This window comes from Danio rerio, chromosome 11, assembly GCF_052040795.2.
Source record: "Danio rerio strain M-AB ecotype USA chromosome 11, GRCz13ab, whole genome shotgun sequence".
Classification (NCBI taxonomy): domain Eukaryota; kingdom Metazoa; phylum Chordata; class Actinopteri; order Cypriniformes; family Danionidae; genus Danio; species Danio rerio.
This window is the reverse complement of record NC_141031.1, coordinates 29082934-29104356: the sequence shown is the minus strand read 5'-3', so window position 1 is coordinate 29104356 and position 21423 is coordinate 29082934. Positions and strand designations below refer to the sequence as shown.

At 33.0% G+C, this 21423-nt stretch overlaps 2 protein-coding genes and 2 long non-coding RNA genes across 5 annotated transcripts in view; 1 reads left to right on the top strand and 3 right to left on the bottom strand.

Annotated features, from left to right (window-relative positions):
* efcc1 (EF-hand and coiled-coil domain containing 1) overlaps window positions 1-13530 on the top strand; it is a 70108-nt gene extending 56578 nt beyond the window's left edge. For both annotated transcript variants that reach the window (XM_087273794.1, XM_087273793.1), the window contains exons 5-8: window positions 267-432; window positions 5749-5907; window positions 7433-7502; window positions 10696-13530. In XM_087273794.1, the coding sequence (XP_087129920.1) occupies window positions 267-432; window positions 5749-5907; window positions 7433-7502; window positions 10696-10832 (532 nt within the window). In that variant the 3' untranslated portion in view covers window positions 10833-13530. The remainder of the gene's footprint in view (window positions 1-266; window positions 433-5748; window positions 5908-7432; window positions 7503-10695) is intronic.
* On the bottom strand, window positions 1549-6547 carry LOC147834830 (uncharacterized). The gene is made up of 4 exons (XR_015502672.1): window positions 4617-6547; window positions 4128-4550; window positions 3929-4059; window positions 1549-3207 (listed from the first exon to the last, which is right to left on the bottom strand). It is a non-coding gene; the product is annotated as an uncharacterized LOC147834830 (long non-coding RNA).
* On the bottom strand, window positions 7762-12581 carry LOC147834829 (uncharacterized). The gene is made up of 3 exons (XR_015502673.1): window positions 10679-12581; window positions 8024-9530; window positions 7762-7820 (listed from the first exon to the last, which is right to left on the bottom strand). It is a non-coding gene; the product is annotated as an uncharacterized LOC147834829 (long non-coding RNA).
* Window positions 13531-14786: 1256 nt separating the features above from the next.
* Window positions 14787-21218, bottom strand: map1lc3a (microtubule-associated protein 1 light chain 3 alpha). The gene is given in 4 exon segments (NM_214739.1): window positions 14787-16007; window positions 17953-18059; window positions 19394-19449; window positions 21098-21218. Coding segments are annotated over 4 exon segments (366 nt in total). The 5' UTR covers window positions 21138-21218; the 3' UTR covers window positions 14787-15844.
* Between the last annotated feature and the right edge of the window lie 205 nt (window positions 21219-21423).

Genomic DNA, 21423 nt, shown 5'->3' with positions numbered 1-21423 from the left:
GGGTTTTTAAAGTGCGCATCCAATTGACGCATGATAGATCGAGTACCTCTAAATTACATTCATACTTTAATTTTTATACTATAAAGTATCCATTTTATTCGATTTCGCATCCCCCTGAATTCATAATTAACTTTGGAGTGAAATAAAATCTATGGGGAAATAAAAGGCTTTCTGGAAACATTGACAAATAAAAGTGCTTTTCATTCACTTGATGGAAAATACTCTTGACATACTCTTGGCTCTTGATGTTTTTTGTGTGCTCTCAGGTGTGATGAGAAGGCAGTGAAGAAGCTGTTGTCTCATTTTGGAGATTCTCGCACAGAGGAGAGCCAGACGGCAGTGTTAGAGTTGCTGGAGAAGGTCACAAGACTCAACAAACAACTGGAGCTGAAGGAGAGTCAGGCCAGGAGGGCAGAGATGGACACAGACCAGGTATGACTGCACCGCATTCAATGATATACAAAGTGCTCATAAATGAGTACACCCTCTTTTGAAAAAAAATGTAAAAATAAATAAAATTAATAGTTACCTCCTTGAATTATTAGCCCCCTGTTTATTTTTTCCCCAATTTCTGTTTAATGGAGAGAATATTTTTTTCAACACATTTCTAAACATATTAGTTTTAATAACTCATCTCTAATAACTTATTTTTTTTTATCTTTGCCATGATGACATGTAAATAATATTTTACTAAATATTTTTCAAGACACTTCTATACGGTTTAAGTGATATTTAAAGGCTTAACTAGGTTAATTAGGTTAACTAGGCAGGTTAGGGTAATTAGGCAATTGATTGTATAAAGATGGTTTGTTCTGTTGACTATCGTAAAAAATATAGCTTAAAAAGCTAATAATTTTGACCTTAAAATAGTTTTTTTTTAATACTTTCTCCAGAAGAAAAATCATTATCAGACATACTGTGAAAATTTCCTACCTCTGTTAAACATCATTTGGAAAATAATTTTAAAATAAACTGAAATGGGGGCTTATAATCCTGACTTCCACTGTATATATAAGTATATGTATATATGTATATAGTCAATAACTAAAACAGTTATATTCATTAAAATAAAATAATAATAGAAATAATTACATTTACATTCAAATTCTGAAGTTATTACAACAATAAAATTACAAGCTACACAATTTTAATGACATTTTATATTTTTTAAATATTGTTTTGTCATTTTTCTAGATTTTTTTCTGATCTTAAGTTGATTTATTTTTTGCTAGATTAGTTGCAGGTTTTGAGGTTGACACTGACTAATGCAATGTTTTTGCACAAATATACTATTGTAAAGCAACGTATAGAAAATAGAAATTTAAAAGAGAGATCTAGAACACTTGAAAATGCTCAAGTCAGTTTATAAACTGTTATGCACATTCCACTAAACTAAACGGAAACACCTAGTTTTAGACCAAAATACTTTATTAGTATGTTGTAAGACCTTCTTTTGCGGACAATACAGTATAAATTTGTCTTGGGAATGACGAATACCAGTCTTGCACAGTGGTCAGAAGGATTTTGAGCCATTCTTCTGACAGAATAGTGGCCAGGTCACTACGTGATACTGGTGGAGGAAAACCTTTCCTGACTCGCTCCTCAAAAACACCCCACACTCAAAACACCGATCCACCCTCATGCTTCACTCTGGGCATGCAATAATCTGGGTGGTACACTTCTTTGGGGCTTCTCCACACCGTAACTCTCCCGGATGTGGTGAACTCATCAGAAAAAATACATGTTTCACATTGTCCACAGCCCAAAATTCTATACATCTACACGTCTTCTTTCTAATCTATTCTATTTGATTCTATTCTATAAGATTCTATTCATCTATTCTAGATTGTAGTCTATTTGTGTTTGCTTAGTGAGGATTTACAGCACTTTTCTATTTGTGTTTGCATTGTGAGAATTTGCAGCGTGTTTTTCTATTTATGTCAATGTTGTGGGGATTTAGAGTGCGTTTTTCTATTTGTGTTTGCTTTGTGAGGCTTTGGAACATACAGTCTGTCAAACCGATGAAGAAATAATGATTTTGTAAGAGAACAAAAAGCTGAATTGACCAACAAGTAAATATTTGAATTGAATAAGAGTTGCCACAGAAACTAATATAATTATCTAATATAACATCTAATATCTGAATTGGAGGCTAGAAAAGGAGAATCACATTAAACTCTAAAAACACACGCACAGTAAATCAGCAGTTAAAATACATATCAAAGATTTCAAATACTTAATGAGACATTTTCATACTCTGGGGCACAAGTTCATCCAAATAAACTTTGGCTGCTGCTGCTGCTCTTTAAATGCCTTACGTCACCAAACCAGGACTTTCTGTTCTGTTTTACTTTTACATTCGTGGTTGCTTTCGGGTGCAGGGGTGTAAAATTAGATTACAAGGCACTTGCCCACCGAGCGCTTGTTATGAGAATGACGGGCTTCAAAGAAAAGCCACAGCTCTCACTCTCCCACCAGCCGCATGTGTGTGTTTATATGAGCAGCCCTTTCTGAAGCACAAAACATACCTCCAATGTGATTAGAATCAACCCCTGAACTCTCATTCACTATTACCTAGACTAGTCCACTAATATAGTCCACCTGTGAATAGAGCGAGTGAACACTGACACTGATATTGAGAGATTTTATTTAGCGTTTGCTGTTTAGTAATCATTTGATACTTAGCAGCCAGAAAGTATTTATCTTAGGTACAGTAGCATGTTTATTTCTGTTAAAAACAACATTTAAAATAGTTTGATATTACACTTTTTCCACATTGGAATACCATGGTTTGGAAAATGGATGGAAGATAATTTTGTGGGCATCGTGTCCGTTAGTTTCACTATGCATTTTTCTTTTGTAATTCATGATTGTATAGTCATTATTGCAGTGCATTATGGGTGACTGTGGACATTCATAATGTGTTTGTTTGTTTGTTTGTTTGTTTGTTTGTTTGTTTGTTTGTTTGTTTGTTTGTTTAGATAATGTAACTGTAACATTACAGCCTTTTAAAGTACGTAATTCAATAGCATGCATGAAGATTAATTCTTCAAAATAGCCAGACAGAACCTGCATATGCTTTTTTTCTGCACAGAATTAAAAAAAAAATCATAAATATTTTTTTTAGATCAGCTGATTTCTACAGAAAGATTTTAAGAGTATAAGCTAAAAACTTAACAAATAAAATAATTTACAAAAAAAATTCAGCTTTTATTAAAGGATAAAATGCGAATTTAATCAATTAGAATGACTTGTTTGTTAGACAAAGCTACCGCAGTTCTCTCATATAGTAAATAGCAAATAAGAAAATATTACATTAAAAATTGTTTTACAACACTAATCTAAACATTTAAATATTCAATAATATATAATAACTAAAATTCAATCATAATATAACACAAATAAATATTTTAAAAAGTATAAAGATATTTATTAACACATATTTACATGTAAGTAAATAGATAAAATGACAGGCTCTAAAATAGATTTAAATTTAACATAGTTACAGAAAATCCCATCATCCTTCTCTTTCACCAACTTCGCTTCATGTGTAACCATTGTCCCATCACAATAAACGCTAAAATGACATAAACAAATCTTCGCCCCATGACCTGCCATTCGCACTTGTGAATTATAATTTTTCCGTGTTTAATTTAAACACTCGTGGCCCTTTTTGCCTTCCATAAGCACTTGTGCATTATTTAATTTGGTCATGTGTAATTTAAAGACTTTTAGCTGGCATGTTCTTTTAGAAGCACTTATGTATCAAATTTAGTCATGTTTAATTTACAGACTTTTGGCCAATTTTGCCCTCTATAAGCTTATGTGTAATATAAACATTTTAGTGTTTTATTTAAAGACTTTTGCCCTACATTGTCTTTCATTAGCACTTGTGTTTTATCAAATTTTGCATGCTTAATTTAAAGACTTTTGGCCCATTTTGGCTTCTATAAGCTTTTGTTTATTAAAAAAAATGCTGTGTTGAATTTACAGACTTGGCCCCTATTGCCTTCCATAAGCACTCATGTATTATTAAATTTTGCATGTTTAATTTAAAGACTTTTGGCCCATTTGGCCTTCCATAAACTCTTGACTGTTATAAAATTTTGCATGTTTAATTTAAAGACTTTTGGCCTATCAGTCTTTCATAAGCACTCGTGTATTATCAAATTTTGCTGGGTTTAAAGATTTTTGGCCAGCATGTCCTTACATAAGTTCCTGTGTATTATTTCATTTTGCATGTTTAATTTAAAGATTTTTGTACCATTTGGACTTCCAGAAGCTTTTTTGTATTATAAAAAAAAAAAATGTGTTTAAAGACTTTTGGCCCCAATTGCGTTCCATAAGCACTTGTGCATTATCAAATTTAGTTGTTTCATTTTTTGCCCATTTGGCCTTCCATAAGCTCTTGTGCATTATCAAATTTTGTTATCTTTAGTTTTTGGTCGATTTGGCCTTCCATAAGCTCTTGTGTATTAATAATTATAATAGTATTAATTTGGTCATGTTTAATTTAAAGACTTTTTTGCCTCTATTGTCTTTCATAAGCACTTGTGCATTATCAAATTTTGCATGTTTAATTTAAAGACTTTTGGCCAGCATGTCTTTTCGTATGCTCTTGTGTATTATTAAATTTGGTCATGTTTAATTTAAAGACTTCTCATTTGGCCTTCCATAAGCTTATGCGTATTCTAAAAGTTTTCAGGTTTAATTGAAAGACTTTTGGCTCATTTTGCCTTCCATAAGCACTTGTGCATTATCAAATTTTGTAATGTTTTATTTTTGGTTGATTTGGCCTACCATAAGCTCTTGTGTATTATTAAATTTGGTCATGTTTAATTTAAAGACTTTTGACCTCTATTGTCTTTTATAAGCACTTGTGCATTATCAAATTGTGCATGTTTAATTTAAAGACTTTTAGCCAGCATGTCCTTTCATAAGTTCTTGTGTATTATTAAATTGTGCATGTTTAATTTAAAGACTTTTGGCCCATTTGGCCTTCCAAAAGCTTTGTGTATAAAAAAAAATGTGTTTAGTTGAAAGACTTTTAGCCCCAATTGCCTTCCATATGCTCTTGTGGATTATTAAATTTGGTCATGTTGAATTTAAAGACTTTTGGCCCATTTGGCATCCATAAGCTTTTTTGTATTATAAACATTTTGTGTTTAATTGAAAGATTTTTGGCCCATTTGGCCTTCCATAAGCATTTGTGCATTGTCAAATTTTGCCATGTTGAATTTAAAGACTTCTACCCTGCATGGCCTTCCATAAGCACTTGTGTATCATGCTAAGGATGAAAGTGTGTCACACACATTATAAACAAACCCTAGCATAAAAACCGAAGTATACTTTGGTCTAAGATGACCACAGGAATAAACCACCAGGCCTCACACAATTACATGTACATTGAGCTGTTAGACACAGATCAGCTGCGATGCACCAGACATGAACTATCCTAGTGTTTTTTAAACGGGCCCCACACACTTTCATGGAAAAAAAATAATAACTCTGGGCATAACCAGTTTGGGCCGAGCCTTAACGTGCACACAGGCAGCAGATGTGGGTTTTTGACATATGGTCAGACAGGCTGAAGACAAGCATATCTCAACTATTTCTGTCTGAAAAATGATGTGCCTCGGCTGAATTATGGGCTATCGGCACATCTGGCAAAAATTCTGAAATTCATTGTGTTTTTGCAGCATTGATGTTTACAAGTGTTCAAGGTCATTGGTGTGTGTATGTGTGCAGATGAGGGATGCACTGGTGCAGGAGCTGCAGCAGAAGGCTGAGGAGACGGAGCTGCTTCACCTGGAGCTGCAGATGCTGGAGACAGAACGGGTGCGTTTGTCTCTGGTGGAGGACAAACTCATGGATGTGCTGCAGCTTCTCCAGCAGCTGCGGGAGCTGGTCAGTCAGATTCAGTGATCCAACTGTAAATGCCTCCATGTAAAAGTAATAGATGATCGGATTTATTTGTGGTTTAAAACAAACATTCTACTTTCTTTTAACATAAGCTTATTTGAAATCTCCCCTAGAGTTTTAAATCCCATTTTGAATCCATTAAGCAAATCTCTGGGTCTGGCAGGAGCACTTTTAGCTTAGTTTAGCATAGATCATTGAATTGGATTAGACCATTAGCATCTCGTTCAAAAAATTTAAAAAAGAGTTTTGATCATTTTCCAATTTAATGCTTGACAATTTTGTAGTTGCGTCGTGTACTAAGACCAACGGAAAATTAAAAGTTGCTATTTTCTAGGTTAGTTTGACAAGGAATACTCTCATTCTGGTGTAATAATCAAGGAATTTTGGTGCTATACCATGACTGCAACAGGCACAATGATATTATTTAGTACTGTTACCTTGTTATCTATAAAGATACAATTTTGTTTAATATCATTGAACCTGTTGCAGCTGTAGGGCAGAAAAGTTATTATGATAATAAAATTATTCTGTTTCATACACTTCTTAATAGTTTCACAGTGTTTGTAACAAACTAATTTCCCCTGTGGAAAATTTATTTGTTTTCACTTCCGAAACCTTACTGTTTAAATATATATATATATATATATATATATATATATATATATATATATATATATATATATATATATATATATATATATATATATATATATATATATATATATATATATATATTAATACTAATGTTATTTTATAAATTTATTCCTTCATTGTTATTGGAGTTTTTCATGAATTTGAGCAAACCTCAAAATTTGCTCGAACACTGGATTCAAGTTCCCAGAGCTGGGTTGTGCCTGGAAGGGCATCTTTAACCTGATTTCACCAAGTAGGACATGTTCCTGGATTAATATCTATGTTGATCCTGGAACAGTATTCCAATCAGTCAGTCAGAATTAAGGTATGGGCTTACAGTTTATGTTAAATTTAGGGTTATGGTAAGGTTTATGCACTTCCACATGATTGTTATCCAACTATTATTCCTCTCTGATTTTAGGAATATTTTACCGTTAGGGTTGGGTTTAGGGGTAGGGATTACATTTTTTACCACAAAAATGTTTCAGGATCAGCATAGATGTTAATCCAGGATCGCATTGTACTAGGCAAGATCCTACCGTGTGTGTGTAAAACATATCAGAGTAGTTGGCGGTTAATTCTGCTGTTGCGATCCCTGACAAATCAGGGAACTAATTGGATTGTTTTTTGTAATCATAAATTATATTTTTGCCAACTTATAGTCTATAATTAACCTTAATAACCAGATAGCAACACTCTTCCAACCACTGCAACACTTTTATAAGTAGTTTTTGCAAACAGAACTCAAGTTTTCTTCAGAAAATATACAATTATTTGTTATTCAACATAACATTAGGTGTGACAATGTTTTGTCTTGTAATTATTATTTATTAATGCTTACTTTGTGTTTTTTTTTTTCATGTTGTTACTATTGTAGAACGTGTCCAGAAGATCTTTAGGAAAGATTTTACTCAGCACATTGGAGTCCTGCAGTGATCCTCAGCATGGTAAGAGACACAAAACCTTTTAACACACCAGCTTTGCTCTTATAAAATCTTCACTGTTTACCAGGCCTGCTATGCAATGTAATGAGGCAGAAGGATTAGACATGAAGTGGGCTGCTAAAGGGACAACTTTAAATTGTTTTAATATAAACTATGATGTAAAGGTAAACAAAAATCTGCATTAATTGTACACAGTGGAGAATGGAAGCCCAAACCCGCCACAGAATCTAAAAATGTAAAATAAATAAACTAAAATAAAAAATTAGAAAGTCACAGTTCTGAGTTATAAAGTCATAATTCCGATTTATGAACTCATAATTCCTGGTTATGAAGTCAGATTTATGAGTTGTAAAATCAGAATTACGAGTTGTAAAGTAGCAATTCCTAGTTATAGTCATAATTTTGAGTTATAAAGTCAGATTTCCGAGTTAAAAAGTCATAAATCCGAGTTATATAGTCAGAATTCCAAGTTATAAAGTCATAATTTCGAGTTACAAAGTCAGAATTCCGAGTTATAAAGTTACAATTCCAGGTTATATAGTCAGAATTCCGAGTTATAAAGTCACAATTCCGGGTTATAAAGTCAGAATTCTGCATTGCAAAGTCATAATTCCAAATTACAAAGTCAGAATTCTGAGTTATAAAGTCACAATTTCGAGTTATAAAGTCACAATTTCGAGTTATAAAGTCACAATTCCGGGTTATAAAGTCACAATTCTGCATTACAAAGTCATAATTCCGAGTAACAAAGTCAGAATTCCGAGTTATAAAGTCATAATTCCTAGTTACAAAGTCAGAATTCTGAGTTATAAAGTCAGAATTTCGAGTTATAAAGTCAGAATTTCGAGTTATAAAGTCACAATTCCAGGTTATAAAGTCACAATTCTGCATTACAAAGTCATAATTCCAAGTTCGAAGTCAGAATTCCGAGTTATAAAGTCACAATTCTGAGTTATAAAGTCACAATTCCGGGTTATAAAGTCACAATTATGCATTATTTCTGCATTGCAAAGTCATAATTTCGAGTTACAAAGTCAGAATTCTGAGTTATAAAATCAGAAATCCGAGTTATAAAGTCACAATTCAGGGTTATAAAGTCACAATTATGCATTATAAAGTCAAAATTCCGAGTTATAAAGTCAGATTTCTGCATTGCAAAGTCATAATTCCAAGTTACAAAGTCAGAATTCTGAGTCATAAAGTCAGAAATCCAAGTTATAAAGTCACAATTAAGGGTTATAAAGTCAGAATTCTGTATTGTAAAGTCAGAATTCCAAGTTATAAAGTCACAATTTAAAATTTTAAGGTTGCAGTTCCGAGTTATAAAGTCAGAATTACAAGTTGTAAAGTAGCAATTATAGTCATAATTTTGAGTTATAAAGTCAGAATTACGGGTTATAAAGTCAAAATTATGCATTATAAAGTCAGAATTACGAGTAATTGTCAATTCCAAGTTAAAAAGTCATAAATCCAAGGTATAAAGTCAGAATTCCGAGTTATAACGTCAGATTTCTGCATTATAGTCATAATTTCGAGTTACAAAGTCAGATTTCCGAGTTATAAAGTCACAATTCTGCATTATAAAGTCCGAATTCCGAATTATAAAGTCACAATTCCGAGTAACAAAGTCACGATTTCAAATTATAAAGTTGCAGTTCCAAGTTATTAAGTCAAAATTTCGGTTTCTAAAGTCAGAATTCAAGTTTAATAAGTCAGAATTATGCATTATAAAGTCACATTTCTAGTTATAAAGCCAGAATTCAGCATTATAGTCTTGTATACCTTTTCTTTTGTATTTATAAGTTTTATCTGTTGCAAACCACAGCTAAAACTAAAAATAAGTTTAACTGAAATTAACATGAACAAAAAATATATAAAAATGAAACAATTCAAAGGTTATTTTGTCGTTTAAATACTGAACATGTTTTATTACAGAGGTGTAATTGTCATGTACTGTTTATAACACATTCTTGTTGCAGTTGGATCCCATTATGCTGCATATAGATTAAATTAACTTCACAAACATCTAAACTACGGCCCCGTTTACACTAATGCGTTTTAGTTTGAAAACGCATAAGTTTTGCTACGGTTACGCCATCCGTCCACACTACGCCGGAGTTCTCGAGCGCCGAAAACGGAGCGTTTCGAAAACGCTGGAGAGGCCGTTTTCATTCTAAAACGCTGCAGCTCCGTCTCAGTGTGGATGGGGAAAGACGGAGATATCTGAAAACGGAGGCGGGGCTGCAGACATTCGCCTCTCTGATTGGGGCTTTTCCTCAATATTAAGTAGCCTAACACACAGTTCAGTCCTGAATCTTCTCCGTGTAAGTTCAGACTTCGCAAGTTTGATCAAGGCTGCATCTCTTCTTCTCAGTTTGATATGGAAAACATACCGAGGACACGCGTCAATCTTCACAGGGAACAGTGTACTTTATAACTTCATTCACATCACCTTGGCTACGTTGTTTCACTTTCTCAACAATAAAATGTAAACTTGATATAAGGAACTGCCTATTTTTATTTTAATATTAACAACTTAACAGACAGCAGAAATGTTGAGGCGTCGTGCTGCATGAGAGTCATCTTCACTGTGTGGATATTTATAACAAAACGGAGCCGATAACAACTGCCTCCTTTCAATTTCAGTGAAAATACGAAACACACCCTCTCTTTTGCTGAATATCAGTTTTAATAATCGATAATGGCCATTATAAAAGTATAACATACAATAAGTTTATACATTATAGGAAATAAAGGCAAGCGATCAGTCAATATACAGAATGTAGGCTACGTGCTTACATTAATCATTAACTTATCTTTGCGCTCAGCCAAAACACGTTACCTGAGAACAAGTAATAGATTCCAGTGACCAAAGTCAGGGAATATGTCGTTAGATAAAGACAACAAGATGAATGAAATATCATGTTTAATAAATATAGTGAGATTAGATCCAGCGGGAGATGCTTGATGAGAAGTCCGACTAGCAGAGCTCTCATCTGGGTAGATGGGCTCCAGCGATTGCCAAAGTGTGTGTGTGTGGTCACGTGATGTGCGTTTTCAGCGTTTTGGTGTGGACGGAGAGCAGTTCAGAAACGCTGGGTAAAACGCGAGTGTGGACGCGGATCGTTTTCATTCTAAAACGCCGTTTTAAAACTAATACGCACTAGTGTAAACGGGGCCTACGTCTTCTCTGCAGGGAAAGCGCATATTTTAGAGGTGCTGAACGCTCTCTGTCATGAACTGGCCGCGTGTGAAATCCTGTCTAACGGCGAGACCATAGAGAGATCACAGAGTCACCAGTCTCTCACCAACTCGCTGCTCATCTCCTGCTAAATCTCCGTTACATTGCTGCCATCTGATGGTCAATGGATGATACGCACTAACTAACAAGCCACGTTGGGCAATGGGACCAAGATTAGCCATGCATTTGTCTTTGTTTATATGTCTGTGTATAGTTGTTTAAATCATTTAGCTCATTTTCATTTATAATGACACATATTTCTGTAAATAGTTTGTGTAAATCATTTAGCGTATCATTTAGAATGAAACACATTACTCATTTTAAACAAGGTAAGACACTGCAGGTAAATATGGTGAAAAAAAAGAAATAAAATTAATAAATTGTAAATAGTTAGTAGCATACTTTCCCGGTTAATGTATTATACTTAGTGGTGTAAAGTAACAAATTACAAATACTCAAATTACTGTAATTAGGAAGAAATTGTAATTAAATAAGTAGTATTAAAAATGTGAAATTTTACTTTGCCTTGAGTACATTTTTAGTACTTTTACTCCACTACTTTCCTTTAAAATGCAGTCATTACTTTATTATTTTGTTTATTGTACAAAAACGGAAATGGCCTTAAACACCCAGCAGCCCAAAGTGTCAACATGACGCCAGATTGACGTTGTACTCCAATGTCGTGGTGAAGTTTCATTTTGTTTGGAAATGAAAATCGGGTTGACGTCAGAACCCAACGTCAGGCCGACGTCAATGTCCAAAGTCCAACCTAAAAATCAACCAAATATCAACGTATTATGATATTACAGCTTGACGTTGTGTGGATGTTACCATTATGACATCTATGAGATGTTGGATTTCGGTTGCCATACCTGATGAATAAATGTCAGTATTTGATTTCAATATGACATTAGTTTAAGATGTTTGTTTAAAGTTGGATTTTGGTCACTTTCTAACACAACCTGAAATCAACGTTTTTATTGGACATCAAAATAACATTGTCTTTAGACGCTGACTAGACATTGAATTTTGGTCACCTGACAACACAACCTAAATCTAACAAAATATTAATGTCTAATGATGTTGTGTGCCTGCTGGCCAATAACTAAATGCACTACAGAATGTTACGTTTACACATCCACAAATTACATGTAAATGCATCAGCTTTTTACAGAATAATTCTCACTACTCTGAAGTACTTTTAAAAAGGTCTTTTAACTCATACTTTGAGTAATATTTACAACAGATACTTTGCACTACATTTTAGGCAAGTAATGGTACTTTTACTTAAGTATGTTATTTCAGTACTGTTTCCACCAATGATTATATTAAAGGTGCCTTAGAATGAAAATCTGTTTATAGCTTGGAATAGCCGAATAATAAAACTTCAAATCATGAAAATGGCATACTGTGAGTCTAAAACACACTTGTTTCCCTCATTCTCATGTAAATCCTGAGAATGTAAAATCCCAGTGAAAAACAGGCCACTTGGAACAAAAACATTAACTCCGGCTATACACATGGGATCATAAATATCCACGCCCCGGGCTGAGATTATACACAACAGTTACATATTTTTTCCTTATTTTTATTAATATAACTAAGTTGTTATGTATGTGGGACTTTTATTTTGAAAGAGTTAAGGAGCAGTTTTGTTAAGCAGGAAGCCATGGATTACAATGGAGCATTCACAGCTTGTCAGAATGCAAAATGCAGGATATACAGATTAATGCCACCCTGAAGAGGCATGAAAGAGGTTTAAAATGTCTTTTGTTAGTTTAACGTGTATTTTGTGAAATTTGCCATACATGTATGTTTGTAATGAGCCAACAGATGCACGTTTAAAATAAAGCAACAGACACATGCACATTGTATTTAAGCTCAGCACATATAAACAGTTTTAATATATATATATATATATATATATATATATATATATATATATATATATATATATATATACAGTTGAAGTCGGAATTATTAGCTCCTCTGTATATTTTTCCCAAATGTTTGCTTAACAGAGAGAAGATTTATTCAACACATTTCTAAACATAATAGTTTTAATAATTCATTTCTAATAACTGATTTAATTTATCTTATAAGGTTTTATTTGGGTTAATTAGGTTAACTAGGCAGGTTAGAGTAATTAGGCAAGTTATTGTATAATGATGGTTTGTTCTATAGATTATATTAAAAAAAAAAAAAAGCTTTAAAGGACTAATAATATTGACCTGAAATGGTTATTTAAAAAACTAAAAACAGCTTTCATTCTAGCTGAAATAAGGCAAATAACACTTTCTCCAGAAGAAAAATTAGATTAGACATGTTGTGAAAATTTTCTTGCTTTGGGAAATATTTTTAAAAAAATAATAAAATCCAAGGGGGGCTAATAATTCTGACTATCTGTATACATTGGATGTTTTCATTACATTAGACTGAAAAAAAACACTATCAAAAGCCAAAAAGTCCACAATCTTAAAATTGTAAGGTTTAAGAAAACAAATCAGAGTTTTGCCTGCAGTGTCTCGCCTTAAAGCTACATTTCCTATGTTTGTTTTTTTGTTTCTGTTTTGCGGAATCACACATTGTTGGTCAGTATTATCTTAAAATACGGTGCTGTTCATAACATACAGGAACACCTGGTTGAAAACCACTCAGGTATAGACTATGTTAAGCTTATAATAACAATCAAGACTTGTTCAAGGGAAAAACATCTATAAACTGTCCATTACTTTACAGTTATGGGTGTGAAAATAACTTGACAAAATAAAGCTTCCTCCATATCACACAGACTGTTTATTCACTGTTTTATTGAGTTTGTCTTCTATTGGTTCAATCTGGATGTATTGTCTAACCCTGTTTACTCGAGAGTTAATATGATGAAATATACACACACTCTAAAAAAGGCGACACAGTGGTTAGCACTATAGCCTCACAGCAAGAAGGTCTCTGGTTCGAGTCCCGGCTGGGTCAGTTGGCATATCTGTGTGTACTTTGCATGTTCTTCCCTCGTTGGCACGAGTTACCTAGGGGTGCTCCAGTTTCCTCCCACTTTCCAAAGACATGTGCTGTAGGTGAACTGAACAGACTAAATTGTCGGTAGTGTATGTGTGTGAATGAGTATGTATGGATGTTTCCCAGTACTGGGTTGCAGCTGCAAGGGCATGCACTGTGTTAAACATATGCTGGATAAGTTGGCAGTTCATTCCGCTGTGGTGACCCCTGCCGAATAAAGGTACTAAGCAAAATGAAAATGAACGAATACACAAGAACGCTAGGTTATTTTAACCAAAACTGGGAAAATACGGACAAACCTTTACTTTGGGTTTTATTTGGTCCTATAATAACACAGTGGTTCATTTTGCCCATATTTTATCCAAAATTGAGTTGAAATAATCCAGCATTTTTTGTGTAATTTAAAAAATTGTTCTAATTTGATCATGGTAATATTATCAAGGTGCATTCAAAATATTATAAAATGGTCATCAAAATTTTCATCAATGTATTTAAAAACAATACACATAAGACATGAAATAAACTATCCAGTGTCAGCACCATTTTGAAATAATGTAGCGTTTTCACTGTGCAGAATACTATAGTATGCATGATAGAATTCTGCCCTATTCTCTCATAACAGGACAAAAATAAAGTTATTTATTTATAACAATATTAGTTATTATTACAACTACAAAGTTATTTCAAAAATGCTGTAAAGCAAAAGTAAAAATACTTGCATATTTGTTCATTGCCATTTAGATGATTAAATAATTGTATGATATTAATTATAACGATCTGTGAATTACAGACGCAAAGATATGTTGTGATATTAATAGTTACTGTTCTTAGTGTAAAATGTTTATTTGTCTTTAACACTTTTTTTTTCACATGATTTGCATAAAACATACTGTATGTGTTACAATTCAAAGTGTTTGTCAAACGTTCTTCAAGAAGTTTTCATTTTTGAGACTAGATTTGTTGTTCATACCAGGTCTACTGAACAGTGTATCATCAGTGCTTATGCATTTAGAAAAAAAACAACAGAACACTTTTTTTTTTGTACAATGATTTATACACACACTTGTTTTTCAAACATCCATTGACATATTTCAGTTTTTTTTTTTTTTTGGTTTGAAAACACCTAAAAAGTCTCTTTAAATAAAGCTGAAATAATTAACAAATCTATAGCATAAATCAATATAAAAAAGGTTGAGAAACCCAACATGCGAAGTAGTGCATCACGATCCCTTCATCTGAGATTTAACAGAAGGCATACAGCTCGTATGGTGACACAGGAGGAAAAAAATCAAGAATAAAAGAGAATATAATTATGTGCTATACTTGTTGAACAGTTTGTCCTCTTAGATGTTTTTTTTAAATTGTGCAAATAAAGCAGTTTATTCTAAAAATGATGTGACTGCAGAATACTGTATGCCAAAAGATCTTTGCTGCTCTTCCGGCTCACACATATACAGTACAGTTACCGTCAGGCAGTATCTTTATTTTACAGTGAGTGATCAATGAGGTTTTTTTTACACCCAGAAATTCTTCGGATCAGTTCAATTATTGTTCTCCTTTCAGTTTTATCTTGGGACCCAAAAAAACGGGTCTAATAGTTGATTTAATGAAAATGATGCTGCGTTTTGATTAATAAGCACTTAATTCTTCTGTAAGATTTTCACAATCTTACACCAGCACCACTGCGGTCTGGTAACAGGCTATTATTTACTACAAGCAAACAAACAGAAAAAACAAATCAATCCTAAATAATAAAAAACACACACACTCTTACCTATTTACATCAACATGTGTTACTTATTATTTGACATATTCGCCTAAAGATAATAAAAATACAAAGGGAAAAAAAGTCACGGAGCCAAATACAAAACCTACGCTTAGCTTTTAAAGGAAAAGTAGGAGGTTTAAAATGGGGTGAAATATCAGTGTAGTGTTTATACTAGTGCTTTACTTTGCACTATAGTGTCAAATGGAGAAAACGCAACGGTTTTTATGTATTTCCTACCAGAGTAGTGATGATGGGGACAGAGCTAAATAATCGGGTGCATTTGGGTGACGTCTGTTCCTGTCGAAGGTCGAGTCGGCCTGTTTAGCAGCCGAAGGTCTCCTGGGAGGCGTAAACCATGTAGAGGAAGCCGTCTTCGTCACGCTCTTGTTCGTAGATCTCAGAAATGGGGGTGGACACGCTGACCATGCTGTGCTGATTGACAAGAAGGAAAAAGGCCTGGGTGGGGTTGAGCTGCAGTCGACGCCTGCGAGAGATTTCAGAGTTGATTATAATGACTAAAACATGCACATTCAAGGCAAATGCAAGGCTGTTCCGCTTAATCCACAGTTGCTCTTTAGTTTCTTAAGCACTTGCATGTCAATGTTAAAAGTTACAAAAGTCCACAGGGCGCAAAAATATTTCCAAATACCATCATAAAAGTATCATATTTTAAAAAATGTAAAAAAAAAATTTTCACCAATATCAGCCATGATGAGATCTACAATATTAGCCAATAAAGCCATGATAAAACTACATTAGCACCCTTTTTAAGATTGTTTATATATTGCCACTATTGTTGAAAAAACTACACTAAAAAATATTTTTACTGCTTGTTTAAACCACTTATTTGAGATAAGCAGACTCAACACAATTCTTTGGTTTTTTTGACAACCTAATTGTTTTATATACAATCCACTTAAATGTGTAACAACAATCAAGTTAACAATCGAATTGTGTTGGGACAACATGAAGCAATTTTTGTTGAACCCTGCATTTTGTACAGTGTAAATATATTATTTTACATACATTCCAGTAGGGCTGGCGGTTCATTCCGCTGTGGTGACCCAAGATTAATAAAGGGACTAAGCCGAAGAGAAAATGAATAAATAAAAGTAGGTCTGCACAATAAACTTCAACACATTGTAAACACAACTGTTTTAAAAGTAATCTCTAATAACTAATTTCTTTTGTCTCTGCCATGATGACAGTACATAATATTTTAGTAGATATTTTGCAAGGTAGTAGTATTCAGCTTAAAGTACAATTTAAAGGCTTAACTTGGTAAATTTGGTTAATTATGCAAACATTGGTTTGTTCTGTAGCCAATTAAAAAAATATATATTTCTTTAGGTGGCTAATTACACTGACCTTAGTTTTTACTTTTTTCATTCCAGTCAGATAATAAGACTTTATTACTAATACTTTATAATTCAGAAACCTTGCCAACAAAATGGAAACCTGTTAACAAAAGCACTTAAATGGCACTGGAATGAAATACTGCCATTTTAATGGGTTTCAGTGGGGTAATTTGGGCCTTGAAGGTCCTAAGAGGAATTATTTTTTGCACCACGTGTAAAATAGATTTATGAATGGAAATGGGGTAATAATAATACACTTCAATACAAATACAGCTTTTTGCCTAAATGTATGCTGCTTGCATTAATACAAGAAAACCTGGCCTAAAAATATAATGATGGACAAGGTTTTTTTTTTTTTAAACTCATTTCTGTTTTTTGAGAGCATCAAATTAGATAATTTCACTGAAACATATGCAGTAAGATAACTTCAAAATTCCATGTTAAACTACACATAAGAAAATTACCTTAGCATTTTGTTAGAATCCTAATTTTTACAGTGAAGTGTCAGAAACTTCACCTTTGAACTCAAAATTTAATCATGATTTCAAGCCTGATCTATAAATAATATGGCAGCCATGACTCATAGGCAAGGATTATGAAGTATGATCGGCAGCATGTGTCTCTAGTCTGATCATCTGACCGAGTCTGTGTTCAAATACCTGGAAGGCAACACTGATCTTACAAGAGGAAAGATAACTTGCTTTCACATTCAAGCATCACAAAAGAAATAGGAAAATAGCCCGCCACAAAGAATGTGGATGTTGCGCAAACAGTTTTCAAGTTCAAGCAGTTGAAAAGAGTTTTGCTAAAGTCTCCTGTTGATGACGGGGTCAGAAGACACTTTTAACTGGAACCGCATAGCATTCTCCTCCCCCATCAGACAAGTAAACAAACTGGATACAGCTAAAGTAAATGCTATTTACTGCTTACAGTGACTTGCACAAAAATATTTCTGTTTATCTCCATTTCTTCATGACTTTCAGCTGATATCAATAAGTCTCAACGTCCTGTTTTTTTGTGCATTTAAATTTTCCAAAGTCAAAATTAGGCACTGAATTTATGGATGTTTACCTGATAATCTTTACCAGCTCACTCATGTTAACATGGTCAGGGACAAGGAACTTGGTCTTGTCCAAGACTGGAAGTTGCTTTTCCCCCTTATACCTCTCAATGATCACCTGGAAGAAGAAAAAGTGTTGAAATGGGTCTAGTAGCATTTTTTTTAGACAACATATCCTTTGAAATATATTTATACAAACCAAATATACAACACTGTAATATAGATTTCAAATGTTCATACATTAGAATAGGTTTTATCAGATTATACAATAGTGACTATCAGACACAATCTAAAATACTAGTCAGTGCAATAGTTTATATTTGAAAAATCTTCAGGCATATTTAAACAAGAATAATTTGATCATGACATTAAAATGTTCTTTTTAATCATTTTAGTGCAGTTTTAGTATGATCACCTATTCTTTTATACATTTTATTACAATAAAGCCAGCTGCTGCCATTGCATTTTTACATTATATGCTAAATGATTATAGATCAATATTTTCTAATCATTTAGCATATAATGTCAAAATGTTAAAGTAGAACATTAAAGTAGAAAGTTACTATGCTTTTTATGTACAGTGCTCAGCATATACGAGTACACCCCCCACAAATGTCTGATTTCAATTAATATTTTCTATAGGATACTGTACAATATTTTATTTGTGCATATACATTAGTTTATTCAGTACTGAAGCCATAGGAGCCTTAGGAACTTTTACAAAAAATATATACAATTTTGTTGAAATGTTGTAGTTTGTAATTTTTTTTTGCAATATTTTGCATTAATTTAAATATATTATCTTTTCATTTCTAAATATGTTCTGTGACTGAAATATTATTTTTAATAAAAATATCTGTTTAATTATCGGTTTTGATCAAATGCACCAATATATATTATCCATATGCACCGAGAAATGGGGAAAAAAATTTCGCCTCCAAAAATTTTCAAACTGGGGAGAGAACTGTATATAAAAATCACTTATACTGAATTTGATGCAGATGACAGAATGGAATGTCTTGTCTTTGAAATATATTTCCTAATATATTTCACTAAAGATAAAGATTACAATAAAAAATTAAGATTATTTCCTAATATATTTTGATATATTCATATAATGGTTTAGAGCTGTGGATACATAGAACAATGTATTTTAATATTACTTATTTTTATATTTCCAAGGTCTAGAAATCACACTTTAAAATGATTGATGCTTTGTTAAATAAATGCAGTATTTCTAACTGCTTTAGCTTCATCTTTTCTTTTTCAATAATTCTAAGTCACCCCAAGGCCCTCATAGAAGTTGAAGCCCATTGTTTTAGAGTAATAAATTTCAGGATCTTAAAAGAAATCCGGAGCTGACAGGTAAGTGACATCTTGAAAGCAATAAGGCTAAAGCAATAAGTCTAAATTCATTTATGACACTTGCATAAAACAAAACTAGTTTCTCACCGGAATTTTATTAGGATGCTGCTCTCGTATCTGCTGCACTTCCTTGCAACGATCAGCTGAAAAGACAAAAAACAAACAGAAATTTGGTACACTTCTGAATAATATACATTTTACAGTCCAAATTCAAAATACACAGTAAGTATATTTTCAAGACTCATTCCTGAAAACACTGTAATCACTGCATTAGCATTTGCTGAATTTGCTTATGTCAAACCTGTTTAGCAGAAACGCTCAATAAACATTCCTAAAAACTTGAGGAAAAATAATTGCGGATGTGTTGTTTGACATGCCCTACTCTACAAACCTATTCCACCATAATGTACAGTATAACAGACAAACAAACATTAATTTCTGTTAAAAGGTTTAATATCTTTTGTTATCACTCTGAAAGCTCAACAATGGTTAATCAACGCATTTGCATTATTTAAATAAACTACACGTTTTAATCTTGTAATTAAAATTTACAAGATTTGCATTTTTAGAGACATTGTCTGTTTTTATTCCTTTTCTATCATTTATTTCTCATCTGCTGATTATTTTATTAATTTATGTTAATATATTACATAGGCTATTTTCTATACATTTCTAAAATGCTTTGGCATTCGAGTTTGCTTTGAACTTGGAGTGAAAGAAGCAGATTTTACCTGTCAGAGGGTGCAAATGGCTCCTGAATAGTATAAAAGTAAGAGAAATAGTGGATTTTTTTCAACAGTCTTTTTACTTTAAGCCATTGAAAAGAAACTGTATAACAATGTCATAATAAATAAAATTGTAAAAATTAACTTATGTTTTGTTTGTCGAAAATCAATATCTATTTAAGTGATGATGTGGGTAACTTGTGTTTCATTCTGGCTACCACTGCAAGTATATTTCAAAGTAAAACTAAAAAAAATCCAGCTTGCTTATCAGGGTAAGCTTCCTAACTTGTGTGTCATTTTTACTGATGTCATGTCTGGGTCATCCGTGTCAATTGTATAATCCCAAAGGCTGGACAAATATAAGACTGTATGCAGATCATATTGACCCGGACTCTTACAGATGTGTTTGAAACAGCAAATCTATGTTGCACTTGTTATGTTTAGGAAGATTATGCAAGGGTTTTATGCTCCTCCCTCCCCACACCCTGTCCACAGTCTGGACTATGAGAAAGAGCTCATATTACAGCATCATATCAACAGCACGTGTACAGTCCATCCTTTCCTTCAATGTTATTGTCAAACAATAAATATTCTAAATATATAAATGCATCATTTACACCAAATGTAACAGAAAAACACTACTGTCAAAAAAAAGAAATGTTGATCTCACATTTTCACAAAGCTGGTAAACAACACATTTATCTAGCTACATATCTGTAACTATATGTCATTCATCTATGTTTCTAAGTAAAAAGTTAAATATAAGGTTATATACGTATTTACAAACACAACAGTTGTAAAAAAAATAAAGCTGATAAAATTTAAACACAAGGCCTATAAAAAAGCCCAAGCTAGCTTACTGTTTAGCAACTGACCTCTGTCGGTTTTTGTTAAAAACTGTCATTTAGACTTTAATATTTATTTCTATAATCGTCTCATAAGCATTTAGAGCTTTGTAGAGGAATGTAAACAGTGTGTCACGCAGTTGCTAGCAGGCTAGGGACAAAAACAAACCTGATAAACAAATACACTTCGGCTGACAAGGCACGAATAAAACTCATCTTACCGAAGCTCCGTCGTTGTTTGAAGGGTCTGTCGGATGGCATAACTGTGCTTGAATGTGGTTAAAAGTAGTTTAAAGGGTTTGCGTGTTATTATATGCTGAATTGTCGGTCGACTCGGCTTCTTTTCGAGCTCCTGACTCACTGTAAGCAAAACAGCTCGAGACAATATACTAAAGCTCGTGACGTCATCAGATTTAAAGAGACAGAGTCCTCTTTAAATGAATAGTTTAACCAAAACTAAACATTTACTCAGCATTTGCTTAACCTCAACTGGTTTTAGACTATTATGGGTTAATATTTCCTATTAAATGAAATAGAAGATATTTTG